General features: G+C 30.9%; 1 protein-coding gene across 2 annotated transcripts; it reads left to right on the forward strand.

Moving 5' to 3' along the window:
- Positions 1–2,444: 2,444 nt before the first annotated feature.
- LOC108912144 (calumenin) lies at positions 2,445–5,468 on the forward strand. 2 transcript variants are annotated; one of them, XM_018717310.2, is made up of 3 exons: positions 2,445–2,534; positions 2,788–3,033; positions 3,558–5,468. In XM_018717310.2, exons 2-3 carry the CDS (start codon positions 2,813–2,815, stop codon positions 4,297–4,299), a joined length of 963 nt encoding a protein of 320 aa, XP_018572826.1. In that variant the 5' UTR covers positions 2,445–2,534; positions 2,788–2,812; the 3' UTR covers positions 4,300–5,468. The 2 variants fall into 2 exon arrangements, with proteins under 2 accessions (XP_018572826.1, XP_018572828.1); XM_018717312.2 differs by lacking the exon at positions 2,445–2,534 and having other exon boundaries at positions 2,641–3,033.
- The last annotated feature ends 13,025 nt before the right edge of the window (positions 5,469–18,493 follow it).

Consider the following 18,493-nt stretch of genomic DNA (forward strand, 5'->3'; position numbering starts at 1 on the left):
CGAATAATTGGTCGTTGGCCGATCGAGTGCAGTGTACAGTGGAGGACAGTGAGAAGATCTCATCCATGCTAGTCCACTTGCCAAAAAAAGTGACTTTTAGACACAGTATAAAATCGAAAAACATTTATTGTTTCACAACCCCTTATTTATTCATTGATAAGTTCTTACATAGTATACGAACCAAAGTACGCCTAAAAGTGGGAATATATTTGTAGATTCTTAAAATTTAGCCGTATTTTGGAATTAATTTTAAGCTGGAAAAGCAAATGAATTGACATTTCTCTTAGTCGGTATTTATTTACAATATGGATGGCAGTGCCAAGCTAGTGGTGAAGAAAGATAAATACGTATTAAAATTCAAAATTGTTTTGTCATTTGCAGTATGTAAATATCTAAACAGGGTGTGCCTTGATCAGCAGTCAAAATATTACTTGAAGGTATGACATAGGAAGTAATAATAATTTTTTCTTTCTTTATTTTTTTGAATTATTGAAATGAAACCTTACGGCAAAAGGACCAATCTAATCTAATCTAACTTGAGCTAAGAAAAAGTGTATAAGTTTTGCACAACCCACTTTTTAAGACTCTCATATGAGTTATCAATAGCTAAGAGCATGCAACTTTTAGCACCGGAACCTACTTCAATTGGTTTAGAAAATATTAACAAAAGATCTTCAATAGGCCATCTTCAAGTTGCTATTTCTTCATTCTATAATCTATTTGAATTAATGATAATTTTGACCAAGAAACCTTGCCGTAAATTGGCAGTCAAACTCAGACACACCCTGTACATGAATTGAAATAAATATTTTCGTTATTCTCGTCCACCACTACTAAAATATTAGGTACCATGAATTGTAAGGCAACTACATTGAAATTCGTATATGCATATTGAGGAATAATCAGTTGTTTATAACTTTTTTTTATTCTATTTTTATTGTGTAAAAAATAAAAATTTAAAATGTTAATTGCAGTAGGTGTAGGTACTGAATCCAATTCATTTGTTTGACATAATTACCCATGTATACTATATTCGTGGCCTGCTGATGCATCCCTCAGGTGTTGATAATTTTCCAATATGTAAATTTCAGTTGTGTATATTAAGATTTTCAAAAGAGACATTGTTTTTATTATATTATGTATTTGTCACAATTCAAATTCTTAACACGATGCCTGTTCAACAGTTCTTTTATCTATGATATTTGTTAACTCTAAAGACGGGGTAGATTTAGATTTTGTTTTTTTTTGTAGAACATATTTTGTGAATCATACATGTCTCATTGCTTCAGTTTATCTCTTGTTAGATCTTGTATATAAAACACATTTGTGATTAAATTGTATAATTTGTATAAAATCAATACAAAGGAAATTCCTACTTTAAGTTAGTATTGTGATATGAAAAACAACTATTTCTAAAATAAATTTAACAAATATTAATATCTATAGGCTTTTTATATACATATCTTTGCCGTTATGTTGATGTTATATATTTTTATATTAATTTAAGACTTGTATATTAAAAATTTTTATCGCATCTAATTTGAACTATACTCGTACCTATGATTATAATGTGAACATATTTTTTTGTATGTTATAACCTGTATATATTAGATAAACATTAAATAAATGTTGTCTTTTCGTTGGGAGTTGCTTCTCTATCCTCTTATATAATAACTAACTAAAACTAACGTACCTGTGAAGATAAAGAAAATCAACTGAAATAAAATTTTAAGTTGTAGTCATTACAAACACCTTGTAAGGTATTCTAATTATTTACAAGGCAGTTCTTTAGTTTTCAAATATTTCTTAAAATGTAATTGAGATTAATGTTACTTATTCTTTAATCTAGTAAATAATAATAATCACCAATTACCCATTAGGCGACCTGTAATATAAATATTTCTAAAGCCGGTTCTGTCTCAAATCACTAGCAATGTAGTTACATGGGAAACTACAAACTACAGAATATAACATTTGTCTACTGCACATACTTCTATCCTAGGATAGAAGTATGTGGTCTACTGATGCTGTAGGATCGAATCGACACAGCATTACCATTACTTATGCAGCTCAGTGTTGCCAGATGTGCATAATTTTATGCAATGTGCAGAATTTTGCAGATAATTGCATAATGATTCATGAATGGAATGTCGATAATTTTCGAAGAATTATTAAAAATCTTGACTTGTACTCAAACTCCAGAAAATTTCTTTAGAAGGATACCTATCCAACCAAGGTTAAAAAGAAAACTTTTCATTTTGTTTTATTTTGAGATACATAACTGAATAAGTAGATTAAGAGCACACAATTTAAGAAAAAGGATTAATTAAAATTAAAATGTTTTACTGATAGATTCATAGATTGTAATTAATTTTAATGTGCATTACTGGCACTTCCTGAATATATTTGGAAATTAGCATGTGGCAACACTGGCACAGCTTTATTAGAAAGAAGTCAAAAGTGACGGAATTGTTTACTTGTTTGTTTACTTATCCTGTGTGATATTTAACTATTTTTATATATTTTAAAATACTGTAAGTATAAGACATTGTTATTAGTAAATATTTGTTCGGAAAATATGTACTGAGCATCAAATATTTGTTTGAGGTTAAATTCTCTCAATTTAACGACTTTACCAGTAAAAGAGTGGTGGGTGTTATTTGATATGAGTGCATCTGTGTGATGAGTTGGAGCATTTTGAAACAATCCTGTGTAGCCAATAAACGCTTACCACGCATTTCGACTGCTCTATTTAAAATTAATGAATTAATTCATATTTCTGTTTAGGCAGTCAAATCAAGAGAGTGAAAACATGATTATAAGGCTAGTTATTGCATTATTGGTGACTACTTTTGGAGTAGCTCTACCAAAAGAGGAAACACATAATGATAGAGTGTTTAATAGAGAATTGAGTGATAAAGAACATTTTGAAAATGAGCATCATAATCCGGAGTACGATCATGAAGCGTTTCTTGGAGAAGAGGCCAAGACATTTGACCAGTTGCCCCCAGAGGAAAGTAAAAGGAGGCTTGGGTAAGCGCATTATTTTCATTAATATCATTAATGGTAGAAAAAAATCGGCTGCACTTTGGAATGATTTTGCATAGTCCTTTCAAAAACTTTACATTAGTGTTTATTTCAATTCATTTAGCTCGCTTGTATCTGTAACTAAACTTTCATGTAGCAAATACTTTTACAGAGTGTTACAAAAAAAGTAGGTCAAACAGTTAACTACAGATCGTGTGATGTAAACTAGTTAGCAGTATTTTAGGCATTTTTTTTTTTTTTCAAAATAGAAGGCAATGAATGTAGAAAAAATATGTTTTTTATTAGTTATTAATTCTATAAACTCTCTTGACAGTTAAAAGTCGTTGACGTCCTCTACTTTTTCTTGTATCAGCTGATGGTTCAATTCTACTATTTTATGAAACATTTACTTCTATAAAAATTGTATTATTCCGAAACTAATTTCTTTTTAGTGAATTAAGGATAAAAAATATTTTTATTAAATTTTATTTCAGTTTGAGACCTAATTAACATACATTTTTGTTTTCCAGAATAATTTTTGACAAAATAGACACCAATAATGACAGTATCATATCTAGAGAGGAACTCAAGGATTGGATTCGATTTACGCAGAAACGCTACATCAGTGAAGATGTCGATCGCCAGTGGAGGCAGCAGAACCCCGAAAACAACCCCACCATATCTTGGGAAAACTATCAAAAACTCGTTTATGGCTTCCTAGAGAACATGGACCCAGCCGAATCTGAAAAAGATAACGAAGGGTTTTCTTACAGGAATATGTTAAAACGAGACAGGAGACGATGGGCAAGCGCAGACAGAGACGGAGACGATAACCTGACTAAAGAAGAATTCGCAGGTTTTTTACACCCCGAAGAAACAGACTACATGAGGGGCATGGTTATCGTTGAAACTATGGAAGACATCGACAAAGATAAAGATGGAAAGATATCTCTGCAAGAATACATTGGAGACATGTACCGAGGCGATGAACCTGAAGAGGAACCTGACTGGGTGAAGAGTGAGAAGGAACAGTTCAGCACGTACCGTGATAAGGACGGAGATGGCTTCATGGATGAGGAAGAAGTTAAAAACTGGATCTTGCCAGAAGATTTCGATCACGCCGAGGCTGAAGCCAGACATTTAATTTACGAAGCTGATTCGGATGCTGACGAGCAGTTAACGAAAGATGAAGTGCTGAAGAAGTACGACTTATTCGTGGGTTCCCAAGCCACAGATTTTGGCGAGGCGCTTGCTAGGCACGACGAGTTTTAAATTTTCGGTAACTCGTAAAAAGGTTTCATGTGGCTGTTGTAATGGTCAATATGTCAGAATCTCTACGCTAGTGCAGTATTCAGTCAAATACTCCGTACTTTGTGATTTAACTTTTAAAATATTGAATTTTGCTCTCTTAACATTCCTTTTAATACTTTTTCTGTACTTCCGTTACATTGAATATTTTTCCTGCGTTAAAAATGAACTAACTTGAGATAACTTTTCGGTTTAATATTGTTGTGATTTAATGTTTTCATAAAATGGTTTCAATATTTGAAATTAATATTAGTTTTATTTTATAAAATTTTAGCTTTAATTTCTTTTTATGTATTATACAGAATGTTGCACAAGTCAAAAATGGAGTGTTTTTGTCCAAATAAAATACTAATTTGTACCAAAATGGTAAAAGTTTCATTTTCATTCAAAATAAAATTTGCATATTAATTTCTAGGTCACAGGTTTATGCTAAGACTGCGCAGAAAATTTAATTTTTTCAGAAGATATTTAGATGTTCATTTGTTTTTTGAAAATTTCAGAACCTTTTATGTTTATATAAAAAAATGTTCTTGAATATAAATTTGAAAAACACTCCTCAATTTTTGACGCTTTGTGTTGCACCCTGTATATTTAGCTTTCACTGCCTGCCAAAATGGAGTTTTTCTTAAAGTTAATACAGGTTATAGCAAAAGTACCGGAACGGCAGAATAACTCGGCGGGAGAGCATAAGTTTCCAGATTTCTCCCTGGCTATCCGACCTTGGCATTGACCTTGACCTTGAAAATCATTTCAAGGTCAAATGTGATTTTTCAAATGGGATCCTATAATTTTTACCTTGGAAATGAAAAGGGAAAAACCACTCCTTGTTTGGTGTGGATCCTAACACCTCCTTAGACTGACTATAACCACTGGTTCCCCACCACCAATTCAAGGTCAAGGTCACCATCGGATAGCCAGGGAGAAATCCTAAATTCTGCCGTTCCTATACTTTTATTAGTTAGACCTTGTGGGGGCCCCAAGGTCAAAAGGGAGGGGTCACTCAAGGTCATATCTGAACGTAAAATTTCTCTTCATTTCTTGGGTCAAAAGTATAGGGTCCCATTTGAAAAATAATATTTGACCTTGAAATGATCCTCAAGGTCAATGTCAAGGTCACCATCAGATAGCCAGGGAGAAATCCTGAAACTTTTACATTTAACATTTTTCTCTAAAATGCTCTCCCACTGAGTTATTCTGCCGTTCCGGTACTTTTGCTATACCCTCTATAAGAAATGGCTTAAAGTAATCATCATGGCTTTTCGTAGAAGACTGATAAAGAACATTTATTTTGTAATTATTTGGACAAATTTATTTATAATTTAAGAGAATCAGTTTGCTTTAATATGATTTATTTTAAAATTTTTCAGTGCAAATCCCTAGCAATACTTTAAAAATGCTCATTGTTAGAAGAATCTCAAAAATATTGATATTGGTTTTGTGTAACAGATATGAAACCTTTTTGCTTTCATCTACGTATAATATAGACCAAATATTAATTTGTGAAAATGTTTTCTAGATTTGTAAACGGTGTTTTCCGTTTTTAAAATAGTTTATTTATTTTTTTATGTGTAATATATTTTTAGTTGTAATATTTCTACATTTTCTACTAAGTTTACTAATACATTTAAAAAGGCATGTTAGGTCTTCTTCACTTACGTATAAACTGTGCCATTGTATTAAAATTACTAATAATTTTATGAGTATCGGTTAAAAATAGAATGCTATTCCTGAATCGATGGTGCTTACGTGGAAAATACTTAAATAAATTTGTATTAAATTGTAAGCTTTGTTTTAGTTCATTGAGGAACCCAGTTGGATAGTGTATAAGGATATCGAAGTTATTAACTCAAATATAGAAATTTGTGATAAATGTTTAGTAAAATTTTGAATTCAAAATTTAGGGAATAAAATTGTGGTCAGAGGAGGCCTGGATATCACAAATTAAGATAAATTTGCTCTAATTTGGAATCCGTCGTGTCAGTTTTTATAGAAAATTAATTATTGTTTACCAAACCGATATTTATCAATTGTCCCACTTAAGAAGTTATTAATAAGATTGTATAATAACATTTAAGTAAAAAAAAACAAGTGAATAACCTCGAATTATAATGTGATGTTTAATTTGAAATATAATTTGCTTCCGTTTCAATCAAATAAGTACAAATAATGTATGCAAAATAGCAGTATTGCAAATAATTCAAATATTTCTCGGATTTGTCTTCTTAATGATGGTGTTAACCAAATTTACCCAACCACAATAGTTACCCATCCCAAAAGTGAATTAAAAAAAGGACAGTACAACAAAAAAATTGCCTCTACATTAGGCTGCCCAAAAAAAAATGAATATATTTTTTTTCGTGTCTCTTGTGAAAATATGTTAGTTTATCATGTTTTAAGAGCCCCCTCAAGAAATCAGCTCAGAAAAATTTTTTTTAGAGGTCGCTCAACATTTTTAAAAATTTCCAAAATTGTCAGAAATTGAATTTTTTTTAAAAAATTTTTTTCTCGTTATTTTATCATTTTCTAGGTTAAAAAAAATCTCGATTCTGAAAATTTCAAATCGATATTTTAACTTCTAAAGGTCATTCATAATTATATTAACTTTCAAAGTATAGTGTACCTAAAATGTTTTCGAGCGACGTAAAACTAAATATCAATGAACTAATAATTTTTTTATTGAATTTGATGGACAAAAGAATAGAAATAAATCACGAGACACTTAAATTTGATTTTCAAATGACCTTGAAACTGATGTGATGGAGCTTAACTGACCTATTCATCGTAATCAGCGATCCCAAAACCCCTATAAGGACCAGACTGCTTTGGGTGTTTTATTGTGGATAAATCAACGAAATAACTTTTTTCGTATATTTTAAACCGCACAGTGGCCTTGGGTGAGGTTTTTTGATCTTGGTGTTATTGAGTCTTGTTCGGCAAGCTGAAACCTACCTCTGCAAAATTTCAGCAAGATTTACCGAAAACCATTTTCCATATATTTTGAGCGGGGTCCTTTTCAAAATCGAGATTTTTTTCAACCTAGAAAATGATAAACTAACGAGAAAAAAAATTTATAAAAAAAATTCAATTTTTGACGATTTTGAAAATTTTTAAAAATCTTGAGCAACCTCAAAAATAATTTTTTTTTGGGCTGATTTTTTGAGGGGACTCTTAAAACATGATAAACTAACAAATTTTCACAAGAGACGAAAAAAAAAATATTCATTTTTTTTGTGCCACCCTACTCTATTCCATCCAAATTAATTTCACAATAAAGAATTATAGAAAAATACCTAATTATTATTCTATTGAGAGGAACATCTTAAACAATTTTTACAGGGTGTCACAAATAAATGAAAACATTTTAACTATGCATCAAAAGCAATAACTTGATTAGTAATTTATTTCAAAAACTCAATTGTTTGTGTAATGATATCTCTTTATTTTCTTTGCTTTCTATACGGGGTGACCCACTAAGGTCGGCGAGATACGATATTAGAGAAAGTATAGGCCCTAGAGCTTCGGGAAAAAAATTTTTATTAATAAATAAATCGACCAAGAAAAATCAATGGAAACAGTTTTGCAGTTCGTAGCTCGGCCGCTAGAGGGGGGCGCAATCTACATAGCAAAACAGAGAGCTGAATTCTTCTCAGAAATGTTTCCTATTCAGGTATATTAGGTAAATAGTACAAATATGGATTCATTGCGCATAACTTTTGTTGACATTTTGTTCTATCTCTGGACAGAAAGGGTGGGGGAAGCCCCTAATGTCTGACCAGAGAAATACATTTTTTTAAGGATTGGCTCATCAAAAGCCCATATATAGTGTTATACCTTGTTGGAAAGGTCTTTTCATGCTTTATCTCGCGGTGAATGCGTAATGTCATTTGCCTCAATATGGAAACCTAACCTATATAGATGGCGTTATTTCAAAAGTATGCCGTTTTATGAATTTTCCTCAAAAATTGTAAATGAAATGCTATAGTTTTCTTTACATAAATGAATTCAGCACAAAAAATTGATGAATATAGTACAAGTTTGAAATTTCTAACAAAAGTAGGTATTTATTTTGTATGTATTTTTTTTATTAAGTTATTCCCAAATTAGTGAGCAAAAAATAAATAATGATAATGAATTGAGGAACACGACGCTAACGAAGACTCACAATCAGTATAACAGTCTTGAAAATAATAAAAACAATAACAAACAGATATTTATATTATGTAACGAAAGAATAATTAAATTTTAACCTACGCTGTGTGCTTGTGTTGGTTTCTGAGAATTTGCCTATTCTTTTTGTGAAAGTGAAACAATAACAATATAAGAATATTTATCTTTCAAGGGAAATTAAAAAGAAAATAAATTTCAAAACATCTACAGGGTCATTCAAATAACATTCCACCTCTATTATAATTTTTTTAGCATCAAGAATAATTTTTCTTGCGATTTTAAAGCAATAGGTATGTTATAAAAAAAAATTATTGACTGTTGCATTTCAAAAACATAAACCAAACTTTAATTTTTTTAATCACTTTTTATTTGTTATTTTTTTTTATTGCTCTCTTTTTTCTGATTACAATAATACATTTCATATATTTGCTTTGATAGTTTGCCACAATATTTTGGTTTATTTATTTGGTAATCCTGTAACTACATAGTCAAGATTGCCATGAAACTGCTGTAAAATTTAATAAACAATTCTTTAAATTATCTTATTTTAAAATGTAATTTTTTATAATCCCCTGTTACCTGCCTCATTGATAGTACTTTGTTTAATATTTTTGTCCTTAGAGGTCGTACAAATTGTTAGGTTTTCCTTTATTGCAACGACATTTTAGATGCAATTCATTATTGGTCCCAGATTCAAATATCTTAAAAAGGCTTTTGTATTATCTGAGAAAATTATTTTGTTAAATTTATGCACATCACAGTTGCTGCAGTCTTATAATAACAAATTTAATAGATATCTCTTAAAAAGAAAGCATACTGAATGATCAAAAGAAAAATGTTTGAATCTGCATCCAAATAGAAGAAGAAACTTTTTCTAATATGTTTAAATTTGATGTTTTTATATTGTTTATATTCTCTTAAAATTTTTGAAGGAGCATTATGGTTCTAAATCCAGATAAAGAAACTAAATATGCATGTATTCCCTTTACAGCTGATCTGTTGATATTACTTTGGAGAAATAATAGTGTTCTCAAACAATCCAGATAGAAACTTTTTCTTGTTATATATGTAGGTACCTACCCGCATTTATTCAGTCGATTCATTTCGTATGGTCTATTTCACATGAATTTATAGGAATAATTGTATTAAAGAATCCACTGTTTTCCTTCGACTTATTCACATAGTTTACCAGCTACCGTCAGAAGATGGCACCAGCAGTTCTATTTTACTTACCTATTTTATAAGTAAAAGGCCTAGATAATTCATATAGGTACATATTTCTTTTTGCTTAACTGTAGGAATTTTATGTGTGCCCATACTAGCAATGTTTTGCAACTACCTATATGTACCGTGTTATCTTCCAATAAATCTCTTTTTTTTACTAATATTAAACAGTCTTTGTCTTGGAAAAGAACTTTTACGGACATATATTTACAGGAAATTGAAGCATTTGAATTATACCCTCTTAATAAGTGAATATAGAACAGTCAAATACCTAAAAGACTCATTAAGACACAGGAAGAATAACCATTATTTCCGGGTGCCCACCGAAGATCCAATTCCATTGACTGGAAACGACAAATGTGTTGGAACTGTGAAAATTCATAAATAATTTGTTCAATTGCCGTAAATGGTCTCATCAAGAGGATAATCAACATTCAAATAGGTATTAATCGGGCATGAGGTTCTGTAGTTCAATTTAAACTTAAATTGCATTCGTAGGTAAGTAAATTTATCAATTATTCGAAGTTTAAAGGTTCACTTTAACAATTAGTTAAGTGTCCATCTTCGAAATTGACTTGTCTTGCAGAGTTGTATGTATTTAGAGTCCTTATCAACGCAAATAAGTCTAGGGATTTAGTTGTTGTTACCGATTTTGGCTGATCAATAAAATCGTATGAAAATTTGAGATCAAATATCGGTCAAATTAAGTCGATTGAAGGCCAAGGATAACTTTAAAGGAATCATTTTTATGATGCATCCATTTTCGTATCTTTTACATACAGAAACTATTAGACATAAGCGTCTGTTCTTTTTCCTTTCTAACCCTTGTAGACAATTGGAAAGTCGATTTAAAATGTGCCTTTCTAAAAATTAAAATTTTTAAGAGAGCAACAACCCTGGAGGGTAGCGGATGAGAATCATGCGTATTCGACGCATTTCAGTGAATTTTCAGAAAATAATTACTTTTCAAGATATTCGGGGTGAATACTTTTAGTTGGGACAGCATGTGCTTTCATCAAATTCTTTATCATCCTTATCCTCGTAATAAGCTTTCATGTTTAGTCAAAAGTTTATATCGACTTGCTCTGTTATTCATATGTATTAGTGTTTGAATACTGTTGACAAAATAGTTATCTTATTACCAGAACAAGAAGATGCACCGCATCTAACAACTATTTTGTAAACCACCTTAATTTATCTCCGAGTTAGTTCTTGTCAAAACCGTAGTTTAAGTGTCGGTTACAAGTTGCAACTTTCCAAATCCCCATTTGTCTTTATCTCTTTGGGGGACTAATCAGCGATAAGTGTACATCAAGAAGTTTGGAGTTTCTAACCGACTATTACCTAGGTTTAACGCTTCAAATCCGGATAGATCGATTAACAGTTAAAGCTACTTTGTACTATTTTTTATTTGTTCTGAATTTTTTTGTAAAATATAACTCAAAACTTTGTTTCATTTCTTTAAAATTATCAAAAATTAGTTACAAAAAATTTATTTTTTTTTTTAACTAAAACATACTAAACTAAATGTCAGATTTATTGTATTCAGAAAAAAAGTTTGTTTGATAATCTCCTTAAATAATCCTTAAAAAATAATTTCCAAGTTTGCATATACCGCGCATGTATTAGGAAAAATACAGGCAGATGAACACCAATACCCATCAAATCAATTAAGATGATTAATCTTAGTGATTGATAACATCATACCATGTAATTTCCATTCCGGGACGGAGACAATTTACATGTTGAAAACAATTAGGTGAAGGCTCTATTACCTCTCGTTGTCGCTGGGTACAAAGACAGATAGTTTACATAAAGGTTAGAAGATTGATTAGGCTCGGTTTCATCTCGAGATTATTTCGGTAGTCAAAACTAGACCTAAATTGCTCACTGGTGTGTAGGTAGGTGGCGTGATTGATAGGTACAAATAAATATCATATTTTTGCCAGTAAGGGCAACAGTGATGTAATTCGATGTACATCAATGAACCAGCAATAATATTTTGTGCGAAACCCTCTGAGGAAAATCAGAATTCATATTTCATAATGTAATATTTAAAAAATACAAGTTAACATATTTTCTTTCGCACAACTATTTACTGTAAAATTGGATTTGTTCGTAACGGAGCCTAAGGAGAGTTAGAATTTTTGTTAATATTTATGTTCTAACTTTAAAAATCATTGATTTATTCATTGAAACAAACAGACTGAGATAGTTTTACTTCAGAATTAATACTAAGTACATTGTTGTCATATTGAAAGACGAATACAACAAATAATCATCATTTCTAATAAAATGGTGTACTTTATTTTGATTGCTTTTGATGTTATTATTGTTAGATCATACAAAATTTTAGTTATCATTAAAAACATTTTATATTTTATATTAAACTGTTAGTTTAGTATTAGCAGATAATATAGAGAATTTCTCTTATATATGTCTCAAACAGAAACAAAGAAAAATAAATAAATAACTTTGTTCCTCCACGACATATAAACATTAATAATGTTACAAAGTATGTACTCATAGTTTTATCTAGGTGTGATATATTGCGGGCCATATTTTTTCATTTGTGTTGTATTGGAGGTTAACCTGTGTAGTCCTATCTGGGAATACGAAAGAACATAAAATACACATGGATTATAAATCGGTTTCGAGAGAAATTTATATGGAACTATATTTCTATATCAACTAATTTGTTGGTGCTAAGCCATGTGGTTCAAGCAGCGTATACAGGTTTAATTAAGGGTTTAATAAAAGGCAATATGCAGAAATACAACCTAAAATAAAAATTGCCCGATAACGTTTAGTCATTCTTAAGAAAGGTGCAAAGAATAATTAAGTAATCCTAAATTATTATTTATAATAGATTACATTTTTCTGTTTTGAATGACGATATGACAATACTATTAGCCAAGTTTCATCAATCCACGTACAATATCTTCAGATATATTTGAAGGAATTCGTTAGGTAGGTAGTCATTTTTCAATTTAAAACATCCTGTACCTCGGAAACAAGTGATTTGATGAGATTTTTTGGACGAATATGGCCCAAGAAACGCCCCTGACTTAAAAATATCGTTAAACTTTCCAAAATAATAGCGCAGTACTCAGACCTCAATTTTTATTCGATTTATGTGTGATCCTTTGATTTAATTGACAAAACTTTAAACAAATAATTTTATATATCGTCATACATATTATTGAGGATTAAGATAATGCATTTGGAAATTTGGAATAGAAATGTATTAGTTCCTACAAAATAAGACTGCCAACAGATTGTTAATCACTTTTGAGGACGATTGCATATTTAAATATAGCTATGTCGCGTCATTATTTGCACATAATGACATTAAATTTCAGTGCTGTTAAAAGAAAATGAAAACAATATTTATTTATTTAATCATTACAATTTGTTTAACTTATAATAATGTATATACTAGGTAAGGTAGGCAAGTGATGGTGATGTGGATAATAGATGCAACATATTTCGTTCATCCGTCATTTATAATATGGGGTTTGTATAATATTTAAAAGTCATGTTTAAAAGTCTTAATAAGAAAGCTAATTGGTTTCTGAGATGCGGTATTCTGAAGTTCATTCAGTCAAATATACTGGAAGCAGTTTGAGACATATATTGACGAAACGAGCTAATAATTGAATTAGTTAGAGACAAAAGCTTATTCAATTGATATAGAAATCTATTAGTATGGATATTCTGTACGGAATATATTGGAAATTAAACAGCAAGATTTGTTGGACTGCTATGAATCCTCTTGTTAATATTTTATTAATCGAATTTCTGTGGTACTCTGAGTTTGTTTACAAATCGTTTGTTATTGAAACTTTTTCAAAGTAAATTTTATAAGTTCGAAATCATAAGCTCTTTATTAACTACTGGTTTTTAAAAAAGAATCCTACATTCTTCACAGTTCTTTTAATTAACAGACAAATCTGACTATTAGTTTGCAGACGTATAATGATGGGGTGTATATTCTAGATCCCGAAATATAGTATATAGTTTTATTAGTTCAAGAGGCAATTTTAAACAGCAACCCGACGATCTGGAAATCCAATTCATGTTTAATTCATAGGTGAATAATTATTTTCTGCAGAATCTACGTTTCTGTGTGGATATCTACCCGCAGAAAATCTATCTTAGGTATATTTAACTTTACTTGTTCTAATTACAGACTGCAGTAGCAACGTAAATAAAACTGAATTTGTATGCATAATGGAATGAAATCTGTGTTTCCTGTTTCCTGTTTGCTTTCTTCGTTCTCGTTCTCGTCTGTGTGCCGTAAGCAAAATTAAATATATGCAAACGATTATTCGGTTGCTTGAGAAAGGCACGTGCTTTTTGTTTACAATTCATAGAATATTGCATATTCATTTATGCACGAGTTACCAGCTTTCTGGAACATATTTATAATATATACATATATGGTGAGTCTAGTTCTCATTTTATTTTATTTATAAATACACTACCCTACAGTAATAACCAATTATGAGAAAGAATTAATTAAATCTGTCATGGTTTAGTTTAATATTTCAAATTTAAATTTAGTTACATAGCAAAACCACATATACCTAGTAAAACTTCAGTATAACAATCTAATGATTTACTCAACTCTTCATCTAACTTTTCCTCATTCATATTTTATACAGAAATTGTATTAAAATATTCTGTTTTAAAATTTTAACACGGTCAGCAATGCCTCTTGTTAAAATCTGCTTGTGTTTGTTTAAGTAAATTAGGAGTTTTGCACATACAATTCATACGTTTTGTGAGTACAGTTCTTGCAAAGGGTCTTCTCATGTTAAAATTCCTGAAAACGGGCTACAAATACCTCCAATTTAGATGGCAATTTTTTTATTTGAAATAATAAAAATTACAATAAAGCTAAGAGAATGCTTATAAGGAAAGGAACAAATACTTCATTTCGTGCCCAAATGTGTTCAAAAAGAAAATAAAGCCTCAAGCCGATAACGTTTGCAGAAATCTAATTATCTTGGATTACATGCACTCGGGATGCAGCGGCTGTAAATAGTTTCCGGAAACGCAGCCCCGGGCGGTTCTTCCTAATTTAATGCAAGTTCCCACAACCCTCTTCATCACCTATAAAACAAAGAGAAGATGATAAAACGGAATAAAATTGCTACCTACATCTACCAGCTTGAGTTGGAAGTCACAGACATGAAAATTGTGCGTCATTTGTATATCTACTAACACAGGCACACGAAAAAAGAAAAGTGATCTATTCCAAAGACCTAGAAAGATAAATATCTTTATGTATTTTGACGCTCTGAATCTGAATCCGGGGCCGGAATTGCTCCAACACACTAAATTTTTTTTAAATCGCGAGAAATCGCCCTTAAATACAGACGATAGGGAAAACCTCGATCAGATTCCGAACTCAGAATCCCCTCCCACCACTTTTTTTAAATCACCGAAAAAACACCATTAAATACGTTAAAGTTTAAAAGAGTATATCATTAACACCATGTATAGCTTTACTTATAGTTGGGATACAGACAATAGGAAAGATTTACTCTAGATTACTTAGAAACTTGGTGAAAAATGACATTGAAGGAAAACAACCGAAGGAACAAGCAGGATTTCGAGCAGGCAGATCTACAGCAGACAACTTTTTTACTCTTAGAATTGGTACACCGGTAAGTGAGTTTTTATTTGGACCAAGCCCTAAAAGAGTGGACATGTAAGTGTAAAAACAAGAGACATCAGGTGGGCGACGACACCCTTTATAGGCTCTATTTTGCTGATGACCAAGTAGTGATGCGGAGGATGATGAAGACCTGAGCTATATGGTTGGAAAGCTACAAGAAGAATATTACAAGACTGGACTGACAATAAACTAACAAATATTTAACTATGGAAAGCGACGAATGTAACAACTTACCTTAGAATAAAGGAATGACAAAATGCATCGAAAAATGTAAATACTTAGGAGTACTCTTCAACAATCAAGGGAGGGAGATCCAAGGAAGAATAAATAATGGCAGAAAAACTATTGGAGAACCCAATTCAGTTTTATGGGAAAAGGACATAAGTAACTAATTTCGTATTTACAAAACTATTGCCCAGAGTGGTATGATAGATGAGATAGATGATGAGAACGGTGCAGAAATATGGGATCTAAGGAAAATCAATAAAAGTCTATTAATGGCAACAGAGATGGACTTCCTCAGAAGAAGCTGGAGACAATCCATACCCGAAAAAGTTTAAACTTAAATCGTTAGAAGGGATCGAAAAAGATATTACACTACAAACGATCGAACTCTTATTTCTCTAAAAATGTACAAGTACTAATCTTCCCAAATAACAAATATACCTGGTACTCCAGATGACAAGGGGCGTGCTCAGGAACATCTTCATTGTCTTCGTTCTCGTACTCTGCGTGCTTGGCCACGCCCATAATTGGTCCTTCGTCGTCCACTAAAATTTCCCTGGGCTGGCCAACGATCATGTTGAAAAAAATGATTAGTAAAACTGAGATTTGCAAAACACCACTTATGGCCATTGGATTCGACTGAAGAAAAGCACCTCCACGTACGGAGTTTATATGTGATGCTGGGAATACTTACAAGTGTCTCATTTTCTCGTTTACTCGAGATGTTAATTAAATTCGTTGCTACGGTTTTGTGTAATTAAACGTAAATAAACTAACAAACTTATTTTGGAAAAGGTTATTTTGCATCGAATGTAATTACAACTTCTATACTTAGATATTGATGCTCGTAGCGTAACAATGACGTTGCGATAAATTTCCACGGTTAATTGCTCTCATTAGTACCAAAAAGAAGAGTAAAGATTTTTCTTAAAATGAGTCCTAAGGGCCCTTAGATCCGTCAAAGATTTTTGGTTAATTTCTTAAAAACTATATTCCACACGTTGATTCACAGCAAGTACAAAAAATCTGAGGAAGATAAATAATGAGAAACGTTGTTTTAATTTGCGAAAAGCGGAACAAGTATAATCTATAAGTAAACAAATTTTTCAGGGATCTGCACCAGGTCTCACAAAAGTTTTAACATTTTTTATAAGAGCGTCTATTTCATGTAGTCTTAAGCAAATAACGTGCATGGATGGCATATTCGTATGGGTCTCTTATGTATTTTTTATTTTATTGCATTTACATATATTTTTGTCCCATTAACATAAATCACCCTTGTATATCACTCCACCAAATATGGTCGTGACGTCCAAATTAAGCCTTTTAACTTTTAAAGGATAAGCTAAAACAATACTGTNGTGGATACGTCAAAAAAAATTTGAAAAATTTTGAAAAATTTTGAATAAAATTTTTTTCCATTTTTTTTTTTAGAATAATTAACGCTTTTTGAAGAGGAAAATATGGACTATTGACAAAAAAACATTTTTAACTTAAAAAAAATAATAAAAAATGAAAAATTACTTATTACATCGATTTTCGGCAAAAACGACAAATAATAATAATAATAATAATAGTTTATTTTCCATTTTGACAATATACATTGTATAGGAATAGTCAATTAAAAGAGATTACAGGTTTAAGTGTATTCAGAGAGCAAACATACGCGCATTAAAAATATACTGTAATATGTATATACATAAAAATAAAAACAATCAAACTTATTTATAAAGTAGGTTTCTACATAATAAAATATTAACAGATCAGAACATTTCAGACATTGATGCACATAGACCCATAAAATTACATGTACTCTGACAGTGAATAAAAAGACTTATCTATCAGATAAATTTTTAATTTCTTTTTGAACTTTATAATATTCTGTAGCGATTTTAAATGATCTGGAAGACGATTAAATATTTGTAGTCCGATGTAATTTGGGGATTTTTTGGTTACATTACTCGATTGATTTACTGTCAGGCTGGGTATAATAGATCCCGTTTCAATATGGCAACACGTCAATAACAGCCGTTGTTATTGCCAGACCTACTCCTTAGGATTAGGCCCTACCAATTGCTATGTGTATAGATAATCCGGCACAAAGCAAACCATGACTGAGCAAACCTGTGGTTCCTTAGCAGTATTACATAGGAATTTCCCAGGTGCTAATATTAATGTTGGAATCTTACTTAGACAATAGTAGACTGATATCAGTTACTTTATTAAACTTTGATAATCGGTTCCAATGTGGGGCAAATTTCTAATTAATATTATTTACTTTTAGTTAACTTGGACAAAAACAAGTAAATACCTCAAAAATTTTCAACACAGGCTTATACTTTGTAATATACAGTATGTCCACGGTTAAGGTGAATAGGAGGAAAAACTGTTTTATTTTACATTTTACGGATAAAAGGCACACTTGATAAGTTTTGTTCAAATTTAAAATGAGGTTGGCGTGGTGAAATTTAACATTTCGTGTACGGGGTGTCCAGAAAATAAAAAAAAATCTGAAAATGTCACGAGAGGAAACTAGATACCTTTATTTTTAATATTTCTGAAAAGTGTAACTAGGAAAAGTTGTTTGAAAATAAAAGGTATGTCATAATTTCAATTTGTGAAAAATTGGCGTACTTTGATTATTTACAAATATTTATGTCCGCGGTTAGGGCGAATAAGAGGAAAAACTTTTTTATTTCAAATAGAAGGTTGCGAATAGAATAACATTTTATTCTTCACTTGTGTCACTGTACCTCGTTAAAAACCCCCAACAATAATTAATTATCGAATAAATGCTAACTTTACAGCAAAAAATATATCTAATACAGCGCTACGGTAAAGATGATAACAGGTTAT

The sequence above is a fragment of the Anoplophora glabripennis genome, unplaced genomic scaffold (genome assembly GCF_000390285.2).
Source record: "Anoplophora glabripennis isolate ALB-LARVAE unplaced genomic scaffold, Agla_2.0 scaffold351, whole genome shotgun sequence".
In the NCBI taxonomy this organism is placed as follows: domain Eukaryota; kingdom Metazoa; phylum Arthropoda; class Insecta; order Coleoptera; family Cerambycidae; genus Anoplophora; species Anoplophora glabripennis.

Bases quoted from the DNA above. Each gene is read 5' to 3' on its own strand.
- LOC108912144 (XM_018717310.2), top strand. From the start codon at position 2,813: ATGATTATAAGGCTAGTTATTGCATTATTGGTGACTACTTTTGGAGTA. The intron at 3,034-3,557 runs GTAAGCGCATTA...TTTGTTTTCCAG, and splicing joins GAAAGTAAAAGGAGGCTTGG to AATAATTTTTGACAAAATAG.